The following is a 20248-nucleotide window of genomic DNA, read 5'->3' as shown; positions in this document are numbered from 1 at the left end:
GTGATAACTATAGTGTAACGATAGTGAACGACAAAAGTGGTTTACCACATTCACCGCTTGTTTAGATTTGAGTCCGGCGGGGTGAAGTGTACTACCAGTTCTGGTAAGTCAGTCTGTCCGGAGGCCTCGTAAGCCTTTCTGATCGTCGCAGCGGCGGTGTTGCATTCTCCGGTGTTGATGCTGGTGTCTGCGTGGTCGGCGAAGGCTCGTGGGGTTCCGGCGTGCCGTCTACCTGAGCTGGAATTGGGGGGGGTGGGGGGGCTAAAGGTGGTGTCTCCGGAATGCCCGAGGGTGCGAGGTCCCGTAAGGAGACTGTGTCCTCCCGCCCGTCTGGGTAAGCCACATAGGCGTACTGGGGGTTGGCATGCAGGAGGTTCACCTTCTCGACCAGGGGGTCTGTTTTATGGGCCCTCACATGCTTTCGCAGCAGGGTGGGCCCCGGGGAGGTCAGCCAGGTTGGTAGTGTGGTTCCCGTAGTCGACTTCCTGGGGAAAACAAACATTCGTTCGTGGGGGGTGGCATTAATGGCAGTGCAGAGTAGTGACCGGATGGAATGCAGCGCTGCCAGGAGGACTTCCTGCCAGCGGGAGGTTGGGAGGCCCTTAGACTTTAAGGCTAAGAGGACGGCCTTCCATACCGTCGCGTTCTCTCTTTCCACCTGGCCGTTCCCTCGGGGGTTGTAGCTGGTGGTCCTGCTTGCAGCAATACCTCTCGCTAGTAGGAACTGATGGAGTTCCTCGCTCATGAAGGAGGAGCCCCGGTCACTATGTATATAGTTTGGGAACCCGAACAAGGCGAAGAGGTCGTTCAGGCATTTAATGACCGTGGTACTGGTCATGTCTGGGCAGGGGAAGGCAAAGGGGAAACAGGAGTACTCATCAACGATGTTGAGGAAGTACACATTACGGTCAGAGGACGGGAGGGGCCCCTTAAAGTCGATGCTCAGGCGCTCGAAGGGGCGGGTGGCCTTGATCAGGCTTGCTCTGTCTGGCCTAAAGAAGTGCGGTTTGCACTCGGCACAGGTCTGGCAGTTCCTGGTCATGGTCCTGACCTCCTCGATGGAGTGTGGCAGGTTGCGGGCCTTAATGAAGTGGTAAAGTCTGGTGACCCCGGGGTGGCAGAGGTCGTTGTGGAGGGTCTGAAGTCTATCACTTTGCGCGCTGGCGCATGTAATTCGTGACAGAGCATCAGGGGGATCGTTCAGCTTACCTGGCCGGTACAAGATATCATAATCATAGGTGGATAGTTCGATTCTCCACCTCAATATCTTGTCATTCTTGATTTTGCCCCTCAGCTTGTTATTAAACATAAAAGCGACCGAACGCTGGTCGGTGAGGAGGGTAAATCGTTTGCCTGCCAGGTAATGCCTCCAGTGTTGTACCGCCTCCACAATCGCTTGGGCCTCCTTCTTGACCGACGAGTGTCGGATCTCAGGGCCCTGTAGGGTCCTTGAGAAGAAGGCCACTGGTCTCCCCTCCTGGTTAAGGGTAGCGGCTAGGGCGAAGTCGGATGCATCGCTCTCCACTTGGAAGGGGATGGACTCGTCCACTGCTTGCATTGTGGCCTTGGCGATGTCTCCCTTAATGAGGGAGAAGGCTGCGCACGCTTCCTCTGTAAGGGGGAAGGATGTGGACTTCATGAGGGGTCTGGCTTTGTCTGCATAATTGGGCACCCATTGGGCATAGTAGGCGAAGAGCCCCAGGGTTCTCTTCAGAGCCTTTGGACAGTGGGGGAGGGGTAGCTCCATGAGGGGACGCATTCTTTCGGGGTCGGGGCCGATGACTCCGTTCTCTACTACACAGCCGAGGATGGCAAGGCGCGAGGTGTTAAACACACATTTCTCCTTATTGTAGGTGAGGTTCAGCCGTTGGGCCATACGGAGGAATCTCTCCAGATTAACGTCATGGTCCTGCCGGTCGCGGCCGCAGATGGTGACGTTATCTAGGTAGGGGAACGTGGCGTGCAGCCCGTTCTGGTCAACCATCCGGTCCATCTCCCTTTGGAAGACCGAAACCCCGTTGGTGACGCCGAAGGGAACCCTAAGGAAGTGGTAGAGGCGGCCATTCACCTCGAAGGCGGTATACTGGCGGTCCTCAGGGCAGATAGGGAGTTGGTGGTAGGCCGACTTAAGGTCGATGGTAGAGAATACTCGGTATTGTGCGATCTGATTGACCATATCAGATATGCGGGGAAGGGGGTATGCATCCAGCTGGGTGTACCTGTTTATGGTCTGGCTGTAGTCGATGACCAGGCGGTTCTTATTGCCCGTCTTAACTACCACGACCTGGGCACGCCAGGGGCTGGTGCTCCCTTCGATGATGCCCTCCTTCAGGAGACGCTGCACCTCAGAGCTAATGAAAGCTCTGTCCCCGGCGCTGTACCGCCTGCTCTTGGTCGCGACGGGTTTGCAGTCGGGGGTGAGGTTAGCGAACAGGGAAGGTGGCGGGACCTTAAGGGTGGATAGGCCGCAGGTGTTACGCGGTGGGCGGTTTAAAATCTGTTGGTTGTCGACTGTGAGTGGGGGGAGGGGTCCGCCGTATGCTAGCGTGATGCTTTGGAGGTGGGATTGGAAGTCTAGCCCTAGTAGGACGGCGGCGCATAGCTGGGGGAGGACGAGGAGTTTAAAATTTTTATACTCCGTACCCTTAACCGATAGGGTCACAACACAGTAGCCGCTGATGTCTGTGGCGTGGGATCTCGATGCCATCGAGATCCGGTTGCGCGTTGGCAGGACAGGGAGGGAGTAGTGGCTCACCGTGTCTGGGTGGATGAAACTCTCCGTGCTTCCGCTGTCGAACAGGCAGGTCGTGGCGTGGCCGTTTACTCTGATGTCCATCATTGACTTGGACAGGTGATGCGGGCGGGTTTGGTCCAGTGAGACGGAGGCTAGTGTATAGCTGAGCGAGTTGCTGTAGTCTGCGGGTGAGGCGGTAGTCGGGCCTAGAGGCACGGTGGCGGTCGAGCGTGGTGGGTAAAATGGCGTCTCCCACGAGGTTGGACAAAATGGCGGAGAAGATGGCTGCCCCCGTAACTCACATGAGGCACTGCTGGTGTCGGTTGCCTGTATCAAAGGTGGCCGCCCCCATGACTCACATGTGGGGATGTTGGCCTCTGTTGCCTTGAAGGAAGATGGCCACCCCCACAGCTCGCATGAGGCACTGCTGGCCTCTGATGATCCACCTCTGCAGGCCTTAGCGAAGTGGCCTTTCTTCATGCAGTTTGAGCAGGTAGAGTTCCTGGCTGGGCAGCGCGACCTCGGGTGTTTCGCCTGGCCGCAGAAGAAGCAGCCGGCGGCCCGATCGCGGGGGTCCGATGTCGTAGCCGGTACCGGGGGTGGCGGTCTCGATCGGGTCCGGGACACCGACGCTGAGGTAGGTCCCAGGGGGGTTGCTGCGGGGGGTATCGCGGTCGGTCCCAAGTCCCAGGGTTGCGAGTTACAGTACCTTGAGTATGCCTCGAGGTCCCGATGGGCCACCTCTAGAGAGAGAGCGAGGGCTGCAGCTTTGTCCAGGTCGAGGTCCTTTGCTTCCAGTAGTCTTTGCCGTGAGTAGTCGGACCGCAGGCCTTTCACGAAGGCATCGCAGACATTGTCTTCAGTATTTTCTGCCGCCGTTACCGCTTTAAAGTTACTGGCCTAGAAATTCACTAGCCTTAGCGCCGCTTTTGAGGCGCTAGAGGGACTAGCGCCAGAGTTATGGCCAGTTGAAAAATTCCCTGGGGCCCTAAAGCGGCGTTGCACCGGTAGCGCTGCGCCGGCACCGATGACGTCATCGGTGTGCGCAGCATCCCGGTTGCCATGCCGACGGGCCCCAGCGCCGAAATTCAGTTGCGGCCGCCTCGCCCGTGGCAGCCGCAACTAAGACTCTGGCAACAGAGTCCAACATGTGTTTGCGCCGGCGCATTAAAGGCCCCGCGGCGGCCGGCCGCTTTCCCGCCGGCCGCCTGCCCGCAGCTCCCTCCCCGGACTTCTCCCCCCCCGGACTTCTCCCCCCCCCCCGGAACAGATGCAAGCCCGGCACTTGTCCGAGGTGCCGGGCTCATTTTTAAACAGATTTGCGCGGGCCGCGGCCGGGTGCAGGCAGCTCCTCCTTAACGGAAGGAGGAGGCCTGCACTTCCCCAGCCTGCCGCACCGCATCGGGTGCCGCAGCGCCGGAATTGCGGCGCTAAACGGCAGTTAGCGCCCTTTTCCAGGCGTTAAGACCCTTCAGTAGTGCCGGCAGCCGTTTGGGCGCGGCGCTACTGAATTTTTGATGCGCGCAGGGGGACTTAGCGCCGGCACTAACTTCCGGCGCTAAAGCCCTGGCTAAGCCAAAACCCAATTTCTAGGCCACAGTCTCTGCCGAGTGCTTGTAGCACCCGTAAAAATTCCTCCACGGGCTCTCCTGGCTGTTGCGGGCGGGATCTTAGGAGGTGTCTGGCATACATGGAATTTACCGGGGTTTGGTACTGTCTTTTCAGCCAGTTGATGGCGTCCTCGTATGTTTTAAGGTCCCGGATGAGTGCGAATACTTTAGGGCTCACTTGGGCGTTCAGAACTCTTAGCATGGATTTCTGAGGCACGCCGGATTCTCCCAGGTAGGCTTCGAAGCAGCTCAGCCAGTGTTCGAAGTCGAGGGCTGAGTTTGCTGCCTGTGGGTTTAGGTCCAGGTACGGTGGTCTGAGGGCTCGCAGCCAGGCCGGCTGCTGTGGCTGTTGTAGCTGGGCGTCTGGCTGGTCGCTTGGCTGGTCGTTTGACTGCTCAAGTGTCGACATTTTAAAATTTAGCCAATAAAATTGATATACCTATCAATTCATCCAATGAAAAGCGATGAGTTAAGAAAGTAACTATAGGTTTTTATTGGCTAAATAACAGAGCCCACCCTCGTGGGTGATCGGATCCAACAAGGAGGAATACCAGCCAGTCGACCACCTTTATACCTGGGCAGGTAGGTGGAGCCATGGGCGGAGTCAGCAGTGTTCAGCCCAGGTATAACAGTGTGACAAGAGGCGACCTCGTATAGTGATACAACAGTGTGAACAGTGATAACGATATAACAGTGATAACTATAGTGTAACGATAGTGAACGACAAAAGTGGTTTACCACACTAATTGAATGACGGAACAGGCTAAGGGGCTGAATGGCCTACTCCTGTTCCTATGATCCTATGGTGAAGTACTAAATAGATCACTATCCAAGCAATACCAACCTTCAGTAGCAGCACACAAAATGGCCTCCTCCAATGTGCTATCCACTCCAGGTATACCTTAATGCAACTCATACCACTCCTTATATAGTGGTGCTAATTATTTGGGGCAAAGTTGGGGAAAATGGGTCAGAGGGGTTAGCCACAACCCCTTGATTCTATTTACATGAGGTAGATCGGGCTCTTGACGGGCTTTAAAGGGTACTGGCAATTTTTTGGGAGGATAATTCTTTTGCAGTTTCTTAACAGCGGGTTTGACACTGCAGCCTTTAAGAACCAGCTACCAATTCACTGCTAAGGACAGTTCTGTCAATTCAATCAAAAACATCTTTCTGGGAAAGAGACAGTAACCAGTATTCCCAAATTTGTCATTTCATTAGTTTATTTTTTTCAAATCATAAAAAATAAATTAGTTGTAAACAAAATTGTTCAAAAAAGTTCCTTCAGAGAAAATGTATACAATATAGAAGAGCTGCTGTACAGACTACTCAAGATTGGGATTGTTAAAAAATCCTGAGCTGCTACACTACACGATTATTTTACATAGTTCCTCTGGTTCGGTGATAAGAGTTTGTCTCAACAGTTTTAATATTCACTGTAATTAGAAATTTACAAAATGCTATGTATGGTGGATTAGTACACTACACTATGAAACAACGCTCAATGGAGTACAGTAAATAAATATTTTCTTGTCCCTTTTTATAAAAAAAAATGTTTGGAAGTCTAAGCATTAAAAAATAACAATCATGGTAGGATGGGTTGTTTAACAAATGTTGGTTATTTCTTTAAACTATAAACTGTAAACAACTTGAAACAAATAAGTTATGAATAAAGTATTTCTGTTGACAGTATTCTGAATTTCTTGAACACAATTCTTTGTTACAGTGTTTTAAATATCAACATTGCTGCTGTTGGAAATATTTTGAAGTCTTGTGCTGTTAATCATGTTGCTGCTCTGGGTAAATCGCTAAGAATGCCAAGAACACCATGCATTTTTATGGTGGCTTTAACACACAAAACTTCCAAAGCCACAAGAGGGAAATTTTAAAAAAAAAGAATGGACACTAAGTAAGGGGGGACAAGGAGAAATGGTCAAATACTTGATCAAAAAGATGTTTTTTAAAGTTTTACGGGTGGATAGAAGTGAAGAAGCAGTGGGAGTTCCAGAGAATTATGCCACGATGGGCTGAATAGAGCGAGGATACACAGAAGGCTAGATCATAGAATCATAGAATGGTTACAGCACAGAAGGAGGCCATTCAGCCCATTGAGCCCGTGCCAGCTCTCTGCAAGAGCACTTCAGCTAGAGCCACCCCCACCCTTACCCTATAGCCCTGCAAATTTTTTCCTTCAAAAATGTTGAAGACAGTGGCGGAGATAGTGGGGGGGGTGGGGGGGTGGTGGTCATGACCCTCCCAATCATTTCGAGGTTGGCCAGCATAGCTTTGGAGGACCGCCTCCATTTAGCTCCCAGGAACCTATCACCTGTCTTCGGCCTTCAAAATCTTTGTGCTTCCCGGCTCGCCTTCAGACTAGATATGTCAGCATTCCCCAGCCAAGTCCCCTTCTAAATCTTGTTCGGCAAACCAAGCTCTACCATTGATTGAAGACATACAAGGGATCTGCAAGTAAGGGTATGATGGCTGAGTTTTGAGAAAGTTAACAAACCAAGTCTAGAGGTGATAAAATTGTGGAGAAGGATTTAAGCAGTGGTGGGGGTAAGATAGGGGGTAAGGTTGGTGGTAAGGAGGTAGAAGTAAGCAGTCTTGGTGATGGACAGGATGCGGAGTTTGATACTCAGCTTTCAAACAAGGATGGCAGATTTTACATGGCCAAGGAGGAGAATGGAGTCAATGACAATGGAGTGGAGTTTAGGGCAAGGACTGAAAATTATTACTGTGGTGTTCCACTTATTCTGTTGGAGGAATTTTGGGGGGAGAAATTCAACTTCATTTCACCCAGTTTTTGGAGTGGGAGTGCCCCCCAGGGCAGGATAAAATACTGCAGGATGCTACTGGCCAGGGCTCACTCCCTCTGCTTCACCCCTCCCCCTCCCAGGAGCTACCTGTGAACCGGCTCAGCATTGAGCTGGATAAAATTTCTAAGGCCCTGACTGGCAAGCTGCATCAAGACGCCCAATAGGCATCTGTAGCTCACTGGTTTCTTGCAGATGAGAGGCCCAATTTCAACTGAACTTAAGGCTGAGTCTTTGGGCACATGTTCACATTGTACCACCCATTTCACACCAGAAACTGACATGAGTTGAATTTCTCCCCCTTTGACTCATCCATGATTTCATGTCATTAAGGGCATCGGGTAATCATGGGGTTAAAGAAGTGGTCAACAGAGAGCTGAGTCTTATCAACATACAAAGCTTACCCTGTGCATGCAGTTAATGTCACCAAGGGGCAACATGCAGATGAGGACGAGAAGGGCAAGGGCAAGGACAAGGACATATCCTTTGAAACTTTGAGAGAGAATGGAGGAGGATGGTATGGTTGATTGTATCAAATGTCAGGGAGAGATTGAGAATAGATAATCCACTGTGGTCACAGGTACAGAGATATTATTCATGTCAGCCTTGGCTTAGTTGGTAGCACTCTCACCTCTGAGGCAGAAGGTTGTGGGTACAAGCAATGTTCCCTCTACTTTGTTTTGGCCCGCATGGCCCCTTTAACGGGCTGCACAGGCCATTCAAAATTCCATGCATGTGTGGTTTTTCTATTTAAAAGCTGGCTCACTGGCTGCACAAGACCTGCAAAGTGCTGCGCGGCCGTGCAGCTTAAAGGGAACATTCGGTACAAGTCCCATTCCAGAGATTTGAGCACAAAAATCTAGGCTGACACTCCAGTGCAGCACTGTCGGAGGTGCAGTCTTTCAGATGAGATGTTAAACCAAGGCGCCATCTGCTCTCTCAGATGGACGTAAAAGATCCCATGTCACTATCTCGAAGAAGAACAGGGGAGTTATCCCCGGTGCCCTGGCCAATATTTATTCCTCAATCAACATCACTAAAAAGAGATTAACTGGCCATTAACACATTGGTGTTTGTGTGAGCTTGCTGTGCGCAAATTGGCTGCCGCAATCCTACATTACAACAGTAATTACATTTCAAAAGTACTTCATTGGCTATAAAGCATTTTGGGACGTCCTGAGGTCGTGAAAGGCACAATATGAGTACAGCGAAATGTACAGGCAATGTATTTAATTTAGACATGAAATAGCAGGAGAACAGATGAGAGAGTAACTCCAGAGTGATGGGAGATTGGATGTAGGGTGAGTGCGACACTGGGAATAGGTTGGGAGCAGCGGGCTGTTGTGGCAGAAGTTTCCGTCCCATAGACTGAGAAATCCACGAGATCTTTGCATTTTTCTATTGAAGGTGTGAATGGAGGGAGTGGAAGAAATGGATTTGAGGATGTGCTTCATCATGAAGTAAAGGAGTCTTGGGTTATTCTTGCCCTCCAGGATTATCCTCATGTAGTAGGAGGATTTGGCTGAAGAAAGTAACATATTGTAACGCAGCACGTGGTTTAACCAAATCTGGTGATAAATTATTAGACAAGTCACGTGCCAAGTGAGTTTGAGTTTGCGACCCTCAAGCTGGTTAACTAATGTGCACTTTTTTTTGCTAAGGTTAATGTAAACACTGCTCTCCCTAACACAATGTGAGTTGTCCAATCCAAAATACAGTAAACCAATTCCAATTTTTTTGGGGAAGATGGTTGATATTGGGAGAGATCACAGCCTGATGTTGGGCTCAACTTTCTCACATTTTAATACAGAAACATTCTGCCTTTTATGGAATTGCCTCCACAGGATGTTGCTTGTGAAACAAGCTGATACAGGTCTAATATCTAGATTCACTTCTAAGCATGTTATTTGATGGCAGATGTCACCCCTATACACTGTTTTTGATATCCATCTCTGCTATAAATTGTGATGGGATTCAATGTCAAATCTATGAAATTGAGAGGTGCAGCTCTCGCCACAAAGTGCTGCATCAGAGTTATCAGTAACTATCTCCACAAACAAACATTTGCAACTCTGTTAAACTTATATGAAGCCTTCAGTATAGAGCAGCAAAACAATTAGCATTCTTAAACATATACACAGCATGTAACAAATTAACTGCAGAAACCTCTCCTTGATATTTTGCTAATGTACTGCTCTGGACTTTTAAAAGCTTCAATTATCAATGGTGACACTTGACTACTGTAAGTACAAAAGTGGATGAACGATTTCAGTTTTAATCCTTTTAACCACAGTTCTTAAGGAAAGGGAGTTTACTTGTTTACATTTACACATCTAATTTAATTCTGTTGCAATGATGAGTAAAACAATTGTTAGAATTTGAAACTGTATAAATCAAATCAAAGCAGTGAGTATTGGACTGTAAAATATTGACTGCGGTCAACTAATAAAAGTTAATAATGGATTTACTATGATTATTGTAATTGATTTTCCAAAAAAGGCCTAAGCTTGAATTAGAAGTAAATCAATGTTTTTAGGTTTTTCTAACAAGATGTTAGATACTCTTAACAAATATTTGGCCAAAGAGAACAACAGAACAGACAACTACTATTATTGCAATAAAAACAGAAAATGCTGATAATACACAACAGGTCAGTCAGCATCCATAAAAAGAAAAAAACAGGTCAGGATGTTTTGGGTGTGTAGATTCATCGGTGCTAATTTTAACTCCCGATGGGAGTCATTGAATGGGGGTTGAGACAGATGACATACCGCCTGGCCTTCCACAACAAGGCCTGTTCTTGCCCTGGGTTCCTCTTGCAATCAGGTTGGCCTGGCAGAAAAGCCACAGCAGTGGCTAAGCTTGGAATGCCGTCTTCAGTTAAAATTGAAGATGGGCAACAATTACATCATCGGAGGATCCTTCTGTCTTCAGGCAGGTTTTCTTGCCGTCTGCCCAATAAATCAGGTTAAGAATTCACCATGATCGATGTGGGTAAGTCGCACCGGACATTTTAACTGCCCAATTGTCTGGTGTCTGGTGAGTGGGCAGGATTAAAATTGGGCCTTTCAGAACAAATGCCGACTGACTACAGGAAACTCACTTTTTACTGGCACCTAAATAACTGGAAATCTCTCTTAACCGGCACAATTCAGGAGTAGGTTCAGGTAAGTTTTACTTCATACAGTATTAGTGGTCGTGTAACCGGGATTCCTGGATCTGTGGTCATGTAACCGGGGTTCCTGCACCTGTTGCCATGCAACAGGGATGCCTGGATCTGTGGCCGTGTAACCGGGGTTCCTGCACCTGTTGCCATGCAACAGGGACGCCTGGATCTGTGGCCGTGTAACCGGGGTTTCGGCACCTGTTGCCATGCAACAGGGACGCCTGGATCTGTGGCCGTGTACGGGGCTCTCGTACCTTACAAAGTATACCTCTCTGTAATCCGGACTTTTTGATCAACCGGCAGCACGCCGGTCCCGTCGGTGCTGGATAAAAAAGAGTTTCCTGTAATAACAAAAATTGGTCTTGTGGTTGATAGTGTAGACTGCAGGAAGATATCAATGGACTGGTCAGGTGGGCAGAAAAGTGGCAAATGGGATTCAATCTGGAGAGGTGTGAGGTAATGCATTTGTGGAGGGGGACAAGGCAAAGGAATACACAATAAATGGTAGGATACTGAGAAGTGTAGAGGAACAGAGGGACCTTGGAGTGCATGTCAACAGATCCCTGAAGGTAGCAGGACAGGTAGATAAGGTGGTTAAGAAGGCATATAGGATACTTTTCTTTATTAGCCAAGGCATAGAATATAAGAGCAGGGAGGGTATGCTTGAACTGTATAAAACACAAGTTAGGCCACAGCTAGAGTACTGCATATAATTCTGGTCACCACATTACAGGAAGGATGTGATTGCACTAGAGAGGGTACAGAGGAGATTTACAAAGTTGTTGCCAGGACTGGAGAATTTTAGCTATGAAGATTGGGTAGGCTGGGGTTGTTTTCTTTGCAGTAGAGGAGGCTAAGGGGAGACTTGATTGCAGTGTATAAAATTATGAGGGGCCTAGACAGAGTAGATAGGAAGGACCTATTTCCCTTAGCAGAGAGGTCAATAACCAGGGGGCATAGATTTAAAGTAATTGGTAGAAGGATTAGAGGGGAGTTGAGAAGATTTTTCACCCAAAGGGTGATGGGAGGTCTGGAACTCACTGCCTGAAAGGGTGGTTGAGGCAGAAACCCTAATCACATTTAAAAAGTACTTGGATGTGCACTTGAAGTGCTGCAAACTTACAAGGCTACGGACCAAAAGCTGGAAAGTGGGATTCGACTGGATAGCTCTTTTTTGGCCGGCACAGACACAATGGACTGAATGGCCTCCTTCTGTGCCGTAAACTTCTATGATTCTATGACCTACTGTATATTTCCAGAATTCTGTTTTATTTCAGGTTTGTAATATTTGCAGTTTTTCTTTTTGTTTTACTCTTGTTACTGTGTAAAAGCCTGAGGCAGTCAAAGGAATGTGAACATTTGATGGTCAATTATTCATTTACTTCAGAAAGTGATCTTTCTCCAAATTTTTCATTAAGAGCTTGGCCTAGAAATTCAGTCGCGTTTGCGCCCACTTATGGGCTATAGAGTGGTTTGCACCGGAAGTTTTTTCGCGCCCGAAATTCAGTTGGTCCGTAACATCGACGTTAGCCGGTAGTGCTGCGCCGGCACCGATGACGTCATCGGTGTGCGCAGCGCCCCGGTTCCAATGCAATTCCGGTCCGACCGCCAAATTCAGTTGCGGCCGCCTCTCCCGTGGCGGCCGCAAACAGCGTTTGCAAAACGGTGCCTTGCAGCTCTGAGAGGCCGGCGCATAAAGGTGGAGGGGCGGCCGGCCGCTTTCCCGGCGGCCGCCTGGCCGCACCTCCCTCCCCGGACTCCTGCACCACCCCCCCGCGGCATTGGTGTGTCACTCCCGCGAGCCCGGCACTTCTCCGTGGTGCCGGGCTCATTTGCCGGGGGAATCCAGCGGCGATCTCACGGCTGCAGGCAGCTCCTCCTTAAGAGAAGGAGGAGGCCTGCAGTACCCCAGCCTGCCGCACCGCATCGGGTGCCGCAGCGGCAGCTGGACGCCTGAAACTGACATTCTTCGCCCCAAACGAGGCGGCCAAACCCTCCAATAGCACCCGCCTCCGTGTTGGGGCGGCGCAACTGAATTTCAGGCGGGCGCTACGGGAATCCGGCCGAGCGCTAAATTTCGGGCGCTAAAGACCTGGCGGGGCTATACCTAATTTCTAGGCCCTTGAGTTTTTAATTATTGCCTATTCCAGGCTTTCATTCAGGATTTAAAGCCCAGGTCCCAGCATCAGAAATAAACGCTTGCTTACTCTTGCTCTATTTATAGATTGCTTCATATCTTTAAGAATGTTATTTAACAAAGAAGCACTCTTGTCCTATTTTATTTGCCAGCTTAAAACTTTATTGATGTTGGGAATGAGGAAGAAGGAGCTCTGTGTTATGCAAAAAAGCCTCAGTGAGGTCCTCAGATTGGAATGTAATGTCAGTGTTAAGAATAGTTCTTATGAAGCACTGGACCAAAAATGTTACCTCTTCTTTTGTCAGATGATTATTGACCTGCTGTGTATTTCCATCATTTTCTATTTTTATTTTAGAAACATTTCTGTATACTTTAACACCATCATAGCAGCCATCAAACGGCACTGTTATTTCAGCTAGATAACCTTTATATTTGTAAAACAAACATGTAAAGATTGGAGAGCTCTTTTAGCTATCAGTATATGGGCAAGAACGAATGTGTGCTGCAAAAGGTCTTCCATCCGTTAAATTATTTTGAGATGTGACATCATATTCCTTTAATTTATTGTTAACACTTTTCTTTTTGCACAATGAATATTCTGAGAAAAATCTTGAAATGGAAATTTGGATAGCTATCTTTCCACAGCAGCTGTAGCACTATACAACTTTGGAGCTGCTGGTTTAATTTTACTTCAATATGAGCTCTATACCCGTCACTGTCACTGTCATTGTTGAGTGTAGCTGGGAAATACTTTGTTCAGACAGCACATGTAGATCTAAAGGCATTACCAGGAAGCACCAACACAATTGAGGACATCAGTACAGAAGCAGCACAGATTTATAGAAAACATTCCGTGAACTAAGATGTGTTTGGAGAACACTCAAGTTTTTACCAATTAGTTGTGAATTAATGGCCCCTCCTAGATGGAAAATACCATAACAGTTTATACCTGCATGATGGTCATTAAGAATTCAACAAAAATTAAGGTTTCCAATGAGTTACACTGTGCAATTGTGAACAATTTAACTCCTTTCCAGAGCTTTACTCTATTGTCAAAATAGAGATTGACATTGGTAGCCAATAATTGTCAGCATTGTAGTCCATACAACACTGCAATCAACAGGTTTTACTAAGAATCTGCTTAGTGTTGAGTAGAATGGGTAGATGTGATGACAAGAGACAAAAGGACCACTGAATTGGATCATTCTAAGAAATGGCATTAAGAGACAGCCACATTCAAGGATTTCCATAAAAATGCTATTTCTATAAAGTGTAAGTAGCAATAATATTGCTTTTGTCAGAAATGTAGTTGGAACTGTAAGAGTGGCATATGTTCATATAAACCTGCTCACTGCAATCCTATTCATTCAGCGACACAGCTAAAAGTAGTTATTATCTGCGACCCAGAAATGCTGATGCCCTGTTAGCCACCCTGGTACAGGAAGTGCAGCAGGCTGTCTTGTAGTAAGAATATACACAAAGCCGGGCTTGTACCACCACATTGCAGTTGTAATATTTATCTACGCAGCTTTCATCTGTAAGAGAAAAGAACAGTTTAAAGATTAGCTTTCAAAATAAATTTAAGTCAAAAGATTGAAATTGTACTGATTGTTTCTGTACGCTCCCACTGTTACCCATGAATTTACCTGGAAAAGAAAATTGTGCAGGGTGTGAAACAAGCAGCAAATTTGCTGACATCCATTTTGCGCTACTGCCCAAGACCAATTTCACCCCCATAGTGCTTTAAAAGGAGGAAGAGTCATCCTAAAAACACTTTGCTGGATAAAGCACTGTCCTACAAAATTGTAGGGTCTCCAATCCTTTCATCCCCTCCTCACCTTTAGATTTTTTTATAGATACATGTTCATTACTTCTTTAATTTATTCATTCACAAGATGTGGGCAGTCACCGATAAGGCCAGCATTTATTGCCCATCCCTAGTTGCCCTTGAGAAGGTTGTGGAGAGCTGCCTCCTTGAATGGCTGCAGTCTGTGTGGTGATTTATTTAGGGAGTGTGCTGCTTATTTAGGGAGTTTCAGGATTTTGACCCAGCAACGATGAAGGAACGGCGATATATTTCCAAGTCAGGATGGTGTGTGACTTGGAGGGGAACTTGCAGGTGATGGTGTTCCCATTCATCTGCTGCCCTTGTCCTTCTAGGTGGTAGAGGTCGCAGGTTTGGGAGGTGCTGTCAAAGAAGCCTTGGCGAGTTGCTGCAGTGCATCTTGTAGACGGTACACACTGCAGCCACAGTGCGCCAGTGGTGGATGGAGTGCTAATCAAGCAGGCTGCTTTGTCCTGGATAGTATTGAGCTTCTTGAGTTTGAGCTGCACTCATCCAGGCAGGTGGAGAGTATTCCATCACACTCCTGACTTGTGCCTTGTAGGTGGTGGAAAGGCTCTTGGGGAGTCAGGAGGTGAGTCACTCACTGCAGTATACCTAGCTTCTGACCTGCTCTTGTAGCCAAAGTATTTATGTGGCTGGTCCACTTAAATCTCTGATCAATGGTGACCCCAGGGAAATGATGTTGGGGGATTCGAAGATAGTAATGCCATTGAATGTCAAGGGGAGGTGGTTAGATTATCTCTTGTCGGAAATGGTTATTGCCTAGCACTTGTGTGGCGTGAATATTACTTGCCACTTATCAGCCCAAGCCTGAATGTCATCCAGGTCTTGCTGCATGCGGGCACAGACTGCTTCATTATCTGAGGAGTTGCGAATGGAACTGAACACTGTGCAGTCAACAGCGAACATCCTCACTTCTGACCTTATGATGGAGGGAAGATCATTGATGAAGCAGCTGAAGATGGTTGGGCCTAGGACACTGCCCTGAGGAACTCCTGCAGCGATGTCTTGGGGCTGTGATGATTGGCCTCCAACAACCACAACCATCTTCCTTTGTTCAAGATATGACTCCAGCCAGTGGAATGTTTTCCCCCGATCCCCACTGACTTCAATTTTACAAGGGCTCCTTGGTGCCACACTTGGTTAAAAGCTGCCTTGATGTCAAGGGCAGTCACTCTCACCTCACATCTGGAATTCAGCTCTTTTGTCCATGTTTGGACCAAGGCTGTAATGAGGTCTGGAGCTGAGTGATCCTGGTGGAACTCAAACTGAGCATCGGTGAGCAAGTTATTGGTGAATAAGTGCCGTTTGATAGCACTGTTGACGACACCATCCCTCACTTTGCTGATGATTGAGAGTAGGCTGATGGGGCGGTAATTGACCGGATTGGATTTGTCCTGGTTTTTGTGAACAGGACATAGCTGGGCAGTTTTCCACATTGTCGGGTAGATGCCAGTGTTGTAGCTATACTGGAACAGCTTGGCTATAGGCGCGGCTAGTTCTGGAGCACAAGTCTTCAGCACTATAGCTGTGATGTTGTCTTCTCCATCCATTACAGAGGAAAGCACATCAGTGACATCAATTTCATGTAAACTGGCTCTACGCAGTCTCTGTTTGGTTAATGCAGTCATAAATCTTCAAGGTTTCAAAAATTCCTAAAATTTTAAGTTCAGCAAAACAAAATCACTCTGCATCTAAATGTTTTGATTCATAGTGACTTCAAATGTTCAATGAAAACTCATGGTAAAAGAAACATTTGTATAACTCATAGACTGTTACGCAATTTTGCTTTTGTTAGTAGGATATAAGTCTGTTGCTTTTTTTTGGACTGTACTAGGGAATTTAAACTGCTAATGTAAAATGTGGTGTACATGGACGTCCAAAAGGCATTTGATAAAGTGCCACATAATAGGCTTGCCAGCAAAGTTGAAGCCCATGGAATAAAAAGGACAGCATGGATACGAAATTGGCTAGTGACAGGAAACAGAGAGTAGTGGTGAACGGTTGTTTTTCAGACTGGAAGAAGGTACACAGTCATAGAGTCATAGAGTTATACAGCACAGAAAGAGGCCCTTCGGCCCATCGTGTCCGCGCCAGCCATCAAGCCCTGTCTATTCTAATCCCATTTTCCAGCACTTGGTCCGTAGCCTTGTATGCTATGGCGTTTCAAGTGCTCATCTAAATGCTTCTTGAATGTTGTGAGGGTTCCTGCCTCTACCACCCTTTCAGGCAGTGGGTTCCAGATTCCAACCACCCTCTGGGTGAAAAAGTTTTTCCTCAAATCCCCTCTAAACCTCATGCCCCTTACCTTGAAACTATGCCCCCTGGTTATTGATCCCTCTACTAAGGGGAAAAGTTCCTTTCTATCTACCCTATCTATGCCGCTCATAATTTTGTACACCTCAATCAGGTCCCCCCTCAGCCTTCTCTGCTCTAAGGAAAACAACCCCAGCCTGTCCAGTCTCTCTTCATAGCTGAAGTGCTCCAGCCCAGGTAACATCCTGGTGAATCTCCTCTGCACCCTCTCCAATGCAATCACATCCTTCCTATAGTGTGGCGACCAGAACTGCACACAGTATTCCAGCTGTGGCCTAACTAGCATTTTGTACAGCGCCATCATAACCTCCCTGCTCTTATATTCTATGCCTCTATTAATGAAGGCAAGTATCCCATATGCCTTTTTAACCACCATATCTACCTGTCCTGCTGCCTTCAGAGATCTATGTACATGCACACCAAGGTCCCTCTGATCCTCTGTCCTTCCTAGGGTCCTACCATTCATTGTGTATTCCCTTGCCTTGTTAGTCCTCCCAAAATGCATCACCTCACATTTTCAGGGTTAAATTCCATTTGCCACTGTTCTGCCCATCTAACCAACCCATCTATATCATCCTGTAGCCTGAGGCTTCCCTCCTCGCTATTTACCACTCCACCAATTTTCGTGTCATCTGCGAACTTACTGATCATACCTCCTACATTCATATCTAAATCATTAATGTACTCTTACAAACAGCAAAGGACCCAGCACCGATCCCTGTGGTACACCACTTGACACAGGCTTCCAGTCACAAAAACAACCTTTGACCATCACCCTCTGCCTCCTGGCACTAAGCCAATTTTGGATCCAATGTGCCAAATTGCCCTGGATCCCATGGGCTCTTACCTTCTTGACCAGTCTCCCATGCGGGGCTTTGTCAAAAGTCTTACTGAAGTCCATGTAGACTACATCAACTGCACTACCCTCATCCACACACCTAGTCACCCCTTGAAAAATTCAATCAAATTGGTTAGACATGATCTCCCCCTGACAAAGCCATGCTGACTATCCTTGATTAATCCTTGCCTCTCCAAATGGAGACTAATTCTGTCCCTCAGAATTTTTCCAATAATTTCCCTACCACTGATGTTAGGCTTACTAGCCTGTAATTCCCTGGTTTATCCCTACTACCCTTCTTGAATAATGGTACTACGTTAGCTGTTTTCCAGTTCTCTGGCACCTCCCCTGTGGCCAGAGAGGTTCTGAAAATTTGTGTCAGAGCCCCTGCAATCTCCTCCCTTGCCTCACACAGCAGCCTGGGATACGTCACATCAGGGCCTGGGGATTTATCCACTTTTAAGCCTGCTAAAACCGCTAGTACCTCCTCCCTCTCAATACTAATTTGTTCAAGTATATCACAATCCCCCTGCCTGATTTCTATGCCTACATCGTCCTTCTCCATAGTGAACACAGATGCAAAATATTCATTTAAAACCTCACCTACATCTTCCAGCTCTACACATAGATTGCCACTTTGGTCCCTAATGGGCCCTACTCTTTCCCTCTTGCCCTTAATCTATATATATAAAGCGGTTCTTCTGTCTGTCTGTCATGCCGTCTGTCTGTATTGAATTAACTCGAAAGTTATAGAGCGTACCTACACGTGTGTTACGTCGAAAGAAAGCTGACGATTCCAGAACCGTCCTAAGCGTATTTACGTTTCGGCCAGACAAAAATTGCGCCCGCGGTATCCAAAAAACGTTCAACATTTCACTCATTATCCGCTCATTAGCATCGAGTGACGTCGAGGTCGACCAATCGTACGGCGGCTTCCTGGCGCGTGCGGCCGGGCCCTCCTACGGTCGGTGACCTGACGGTCCACCAATCGGTGCCTGTGTGGGCGGGCCTTATCGTTCTGAACCGAGGTGAGTCGCCGCCATCTTGATTTCAAACTTTTCATTTCTTTTTCCCGCTTTCTGCGTCTTTAATAAAAACGTTGCTTTTAAAACACATATTGTTTTTAAAAAAAGTTAATTACTTTCTAAATCTTTTATCTAATCTAATTAATTTTCCTACCTTTCCCCGTTTTTCCAGGTAGGCCTCGAAGCCTCGGCCTCTCCTCCGCACCCACGCCCGAGCTAGGCACCTCCCGGCCCCAGTCAACAAGCGGCCCCCGATCGCCGCCATCTTTGTGAAGGATGGAGGGGCGGGCCTCAGCCAAGCGCCACTGCCTTAGTAAAGGGGTGCGCGCGCAGCAGGAGCAGCTGAGACGCGGCGTCTCTCTCTGTTCCCTGCTCGGCTCGGGCGGGGCGGGGCTCTCGGATGTGCTGATCTCGGGCGGGGCTTGGAGAGCGGAAGGGTTACCCCGGCAACCGGGCCCGCTGGCCATCCCTCACAGCCGCAATCGGCGCTCTTCAAGCCAGCTCGGGAGGGCGGGGCCATGTCAGTGCGTGGGGCGGCACGGAGCTCCGTGGAGCCATCGCCGGCACTGGGCTCGGGTGCTTTGTGGCCTGCGGCCGAACAGTGGCTGCGGACCTCGAGCTGACCGGGGCGCTGGACTCGGCTGGGCCATGTCTTTGCGGGTGTTCGCCTCGGCCAACGGCATCAGGGTGACGGCCGAGGGAACGCGTTCATCCAGGTGCCAAGGCCCGGGCCCCGGGGCGGAAAGAGGGATTGGAGCGGGGGATGAGGGCTCGGGCAGCGGAGAGGGGGGAGAGAGAGGGAGGAGGAGGGGGTAGGGAGGTGGTGAGAGGGAGGAGGAGGGGGTAGGGAGGTGGTGAGAGGGAGGAGGAGGAGGAGGGGGAGAGGAGGGGGAGAGAGAGAGGGTGAGGGGAGAGAGAGAGGGTGGGGGGAGGGGAGAGAGAGGGTGGGGAGGAGAGAGAGAGGGTGGGGGAGGGGAGAGAGAGGGTTGGGGAGGGGAGAGAGAGAGGGTGGGGGAGGGGAGAGAGGGTGGGGAGGGGAGAGAGGGTGGGGGAGGGGAGAGAGAGAGAGAGGGGGAGGGGAGAGAGAGAGAGAGGGGGAGGGGAGAGAGAGAGAGAGGGTGGGGGTAGGAGAGAGAGGGTGGGGGGGCGGGGAGAGAGGGTGGGGGGGCGGGGAGAGAGGGTGGGGGGTCGGGGAGAGAGAGAGGGTGGGGGGCGGGGGGAGAGAGAGGGTGGGGGGAGGGGAGAGAGAGAGGGTGGGGGGAGGGGAGAGAGAGAGGGTGGGGGGAGGGAGAGAAGTGGGGGAGAGAGAGTGGGTGGGGGGGAGGGGAGAGAGAGAGGGTGGGGGGAGGGGAGAGAGAGAGGGTGGGGGGAGGGGAGAGAGAGAGGGTGGGGGGAGGGGAGCGAGAGAGGGTGGGGGGAGGGGAGCGAGAGAGGGTGGGGGGAGGGGAGCGAGAGAGGGTGGGGGGAGGGAGAGTGGGGGTGGGTGGGGGGAGGGAGGGGGGGAGGGTGGGGGGGGAGGGAGAGGGGAGGAAGGGAGAGTGAGTAAAGCAGGGAGAGACGGGGAGGGAGAGAGAGAGGGTGAGGGAGGGAGAGCGTGAGGAGAGGGGGAGGGAGAGTAAAGCAGGGAGAGAGACGGGGAGGGAGAGAGAGGGTGAGGGAGGGAAAGAGTGAAGGGGTGGGACAGGGAGGGAAGAGTGAGGGGGTGGGACAGGGAGGGAGAGCTTACGCTTCTTCCTTCCTTCTCAGGGGTCCATCAGGCC

At 49.2% G+C, this 20248-nt stretch overlaps 1 protein-coding gene across 1 annotated transcript in view; it reads right to left on the bottom strand.

Annotated features, from left to right (window-relative positions):
- Positions 1-4380: 4380 nt before the first annotated feature.
- LOC147097526 (thrombospondin type-1 domain-containing protein 4-like) overlaps positions 4381-20248 on the bottom strand; it is a 452248-nt gene continuing 436380 nt past the window's right edge. The window contains exon 18 of the mRNA XM_085972010.1: positions 4381-13998. Within this exon, the coding sequence (XP_085828136.1) occupies positions 13856-13998 (143 nt within the window). The 3' untranslated portion in view covers positions 4381-13855. The remainder of the gene's footprint in view (positions 13999-20248) is intronic.

This window comes from Somniosus microcephalus, chromosome 32 (assembly GCF_052327205.1).
Source record: "Somniosus microcephalus isolate GS21.2 chromosome 32, FLI_Smic_1.0, whole genome shotgun sequence".
NCBI classification, from domain to species: Eukaryota; Metazoa; Chordata; class Chondrichthyes; order Squaliformes; family Somniosidae; genus Somniosus; species Somniosus microcephalus.
The sequence above is the reverse complement of the archived record's forward strand: the minus strand, read 5'-3'. Positions and strand labels throughout refer to the sequence as shown.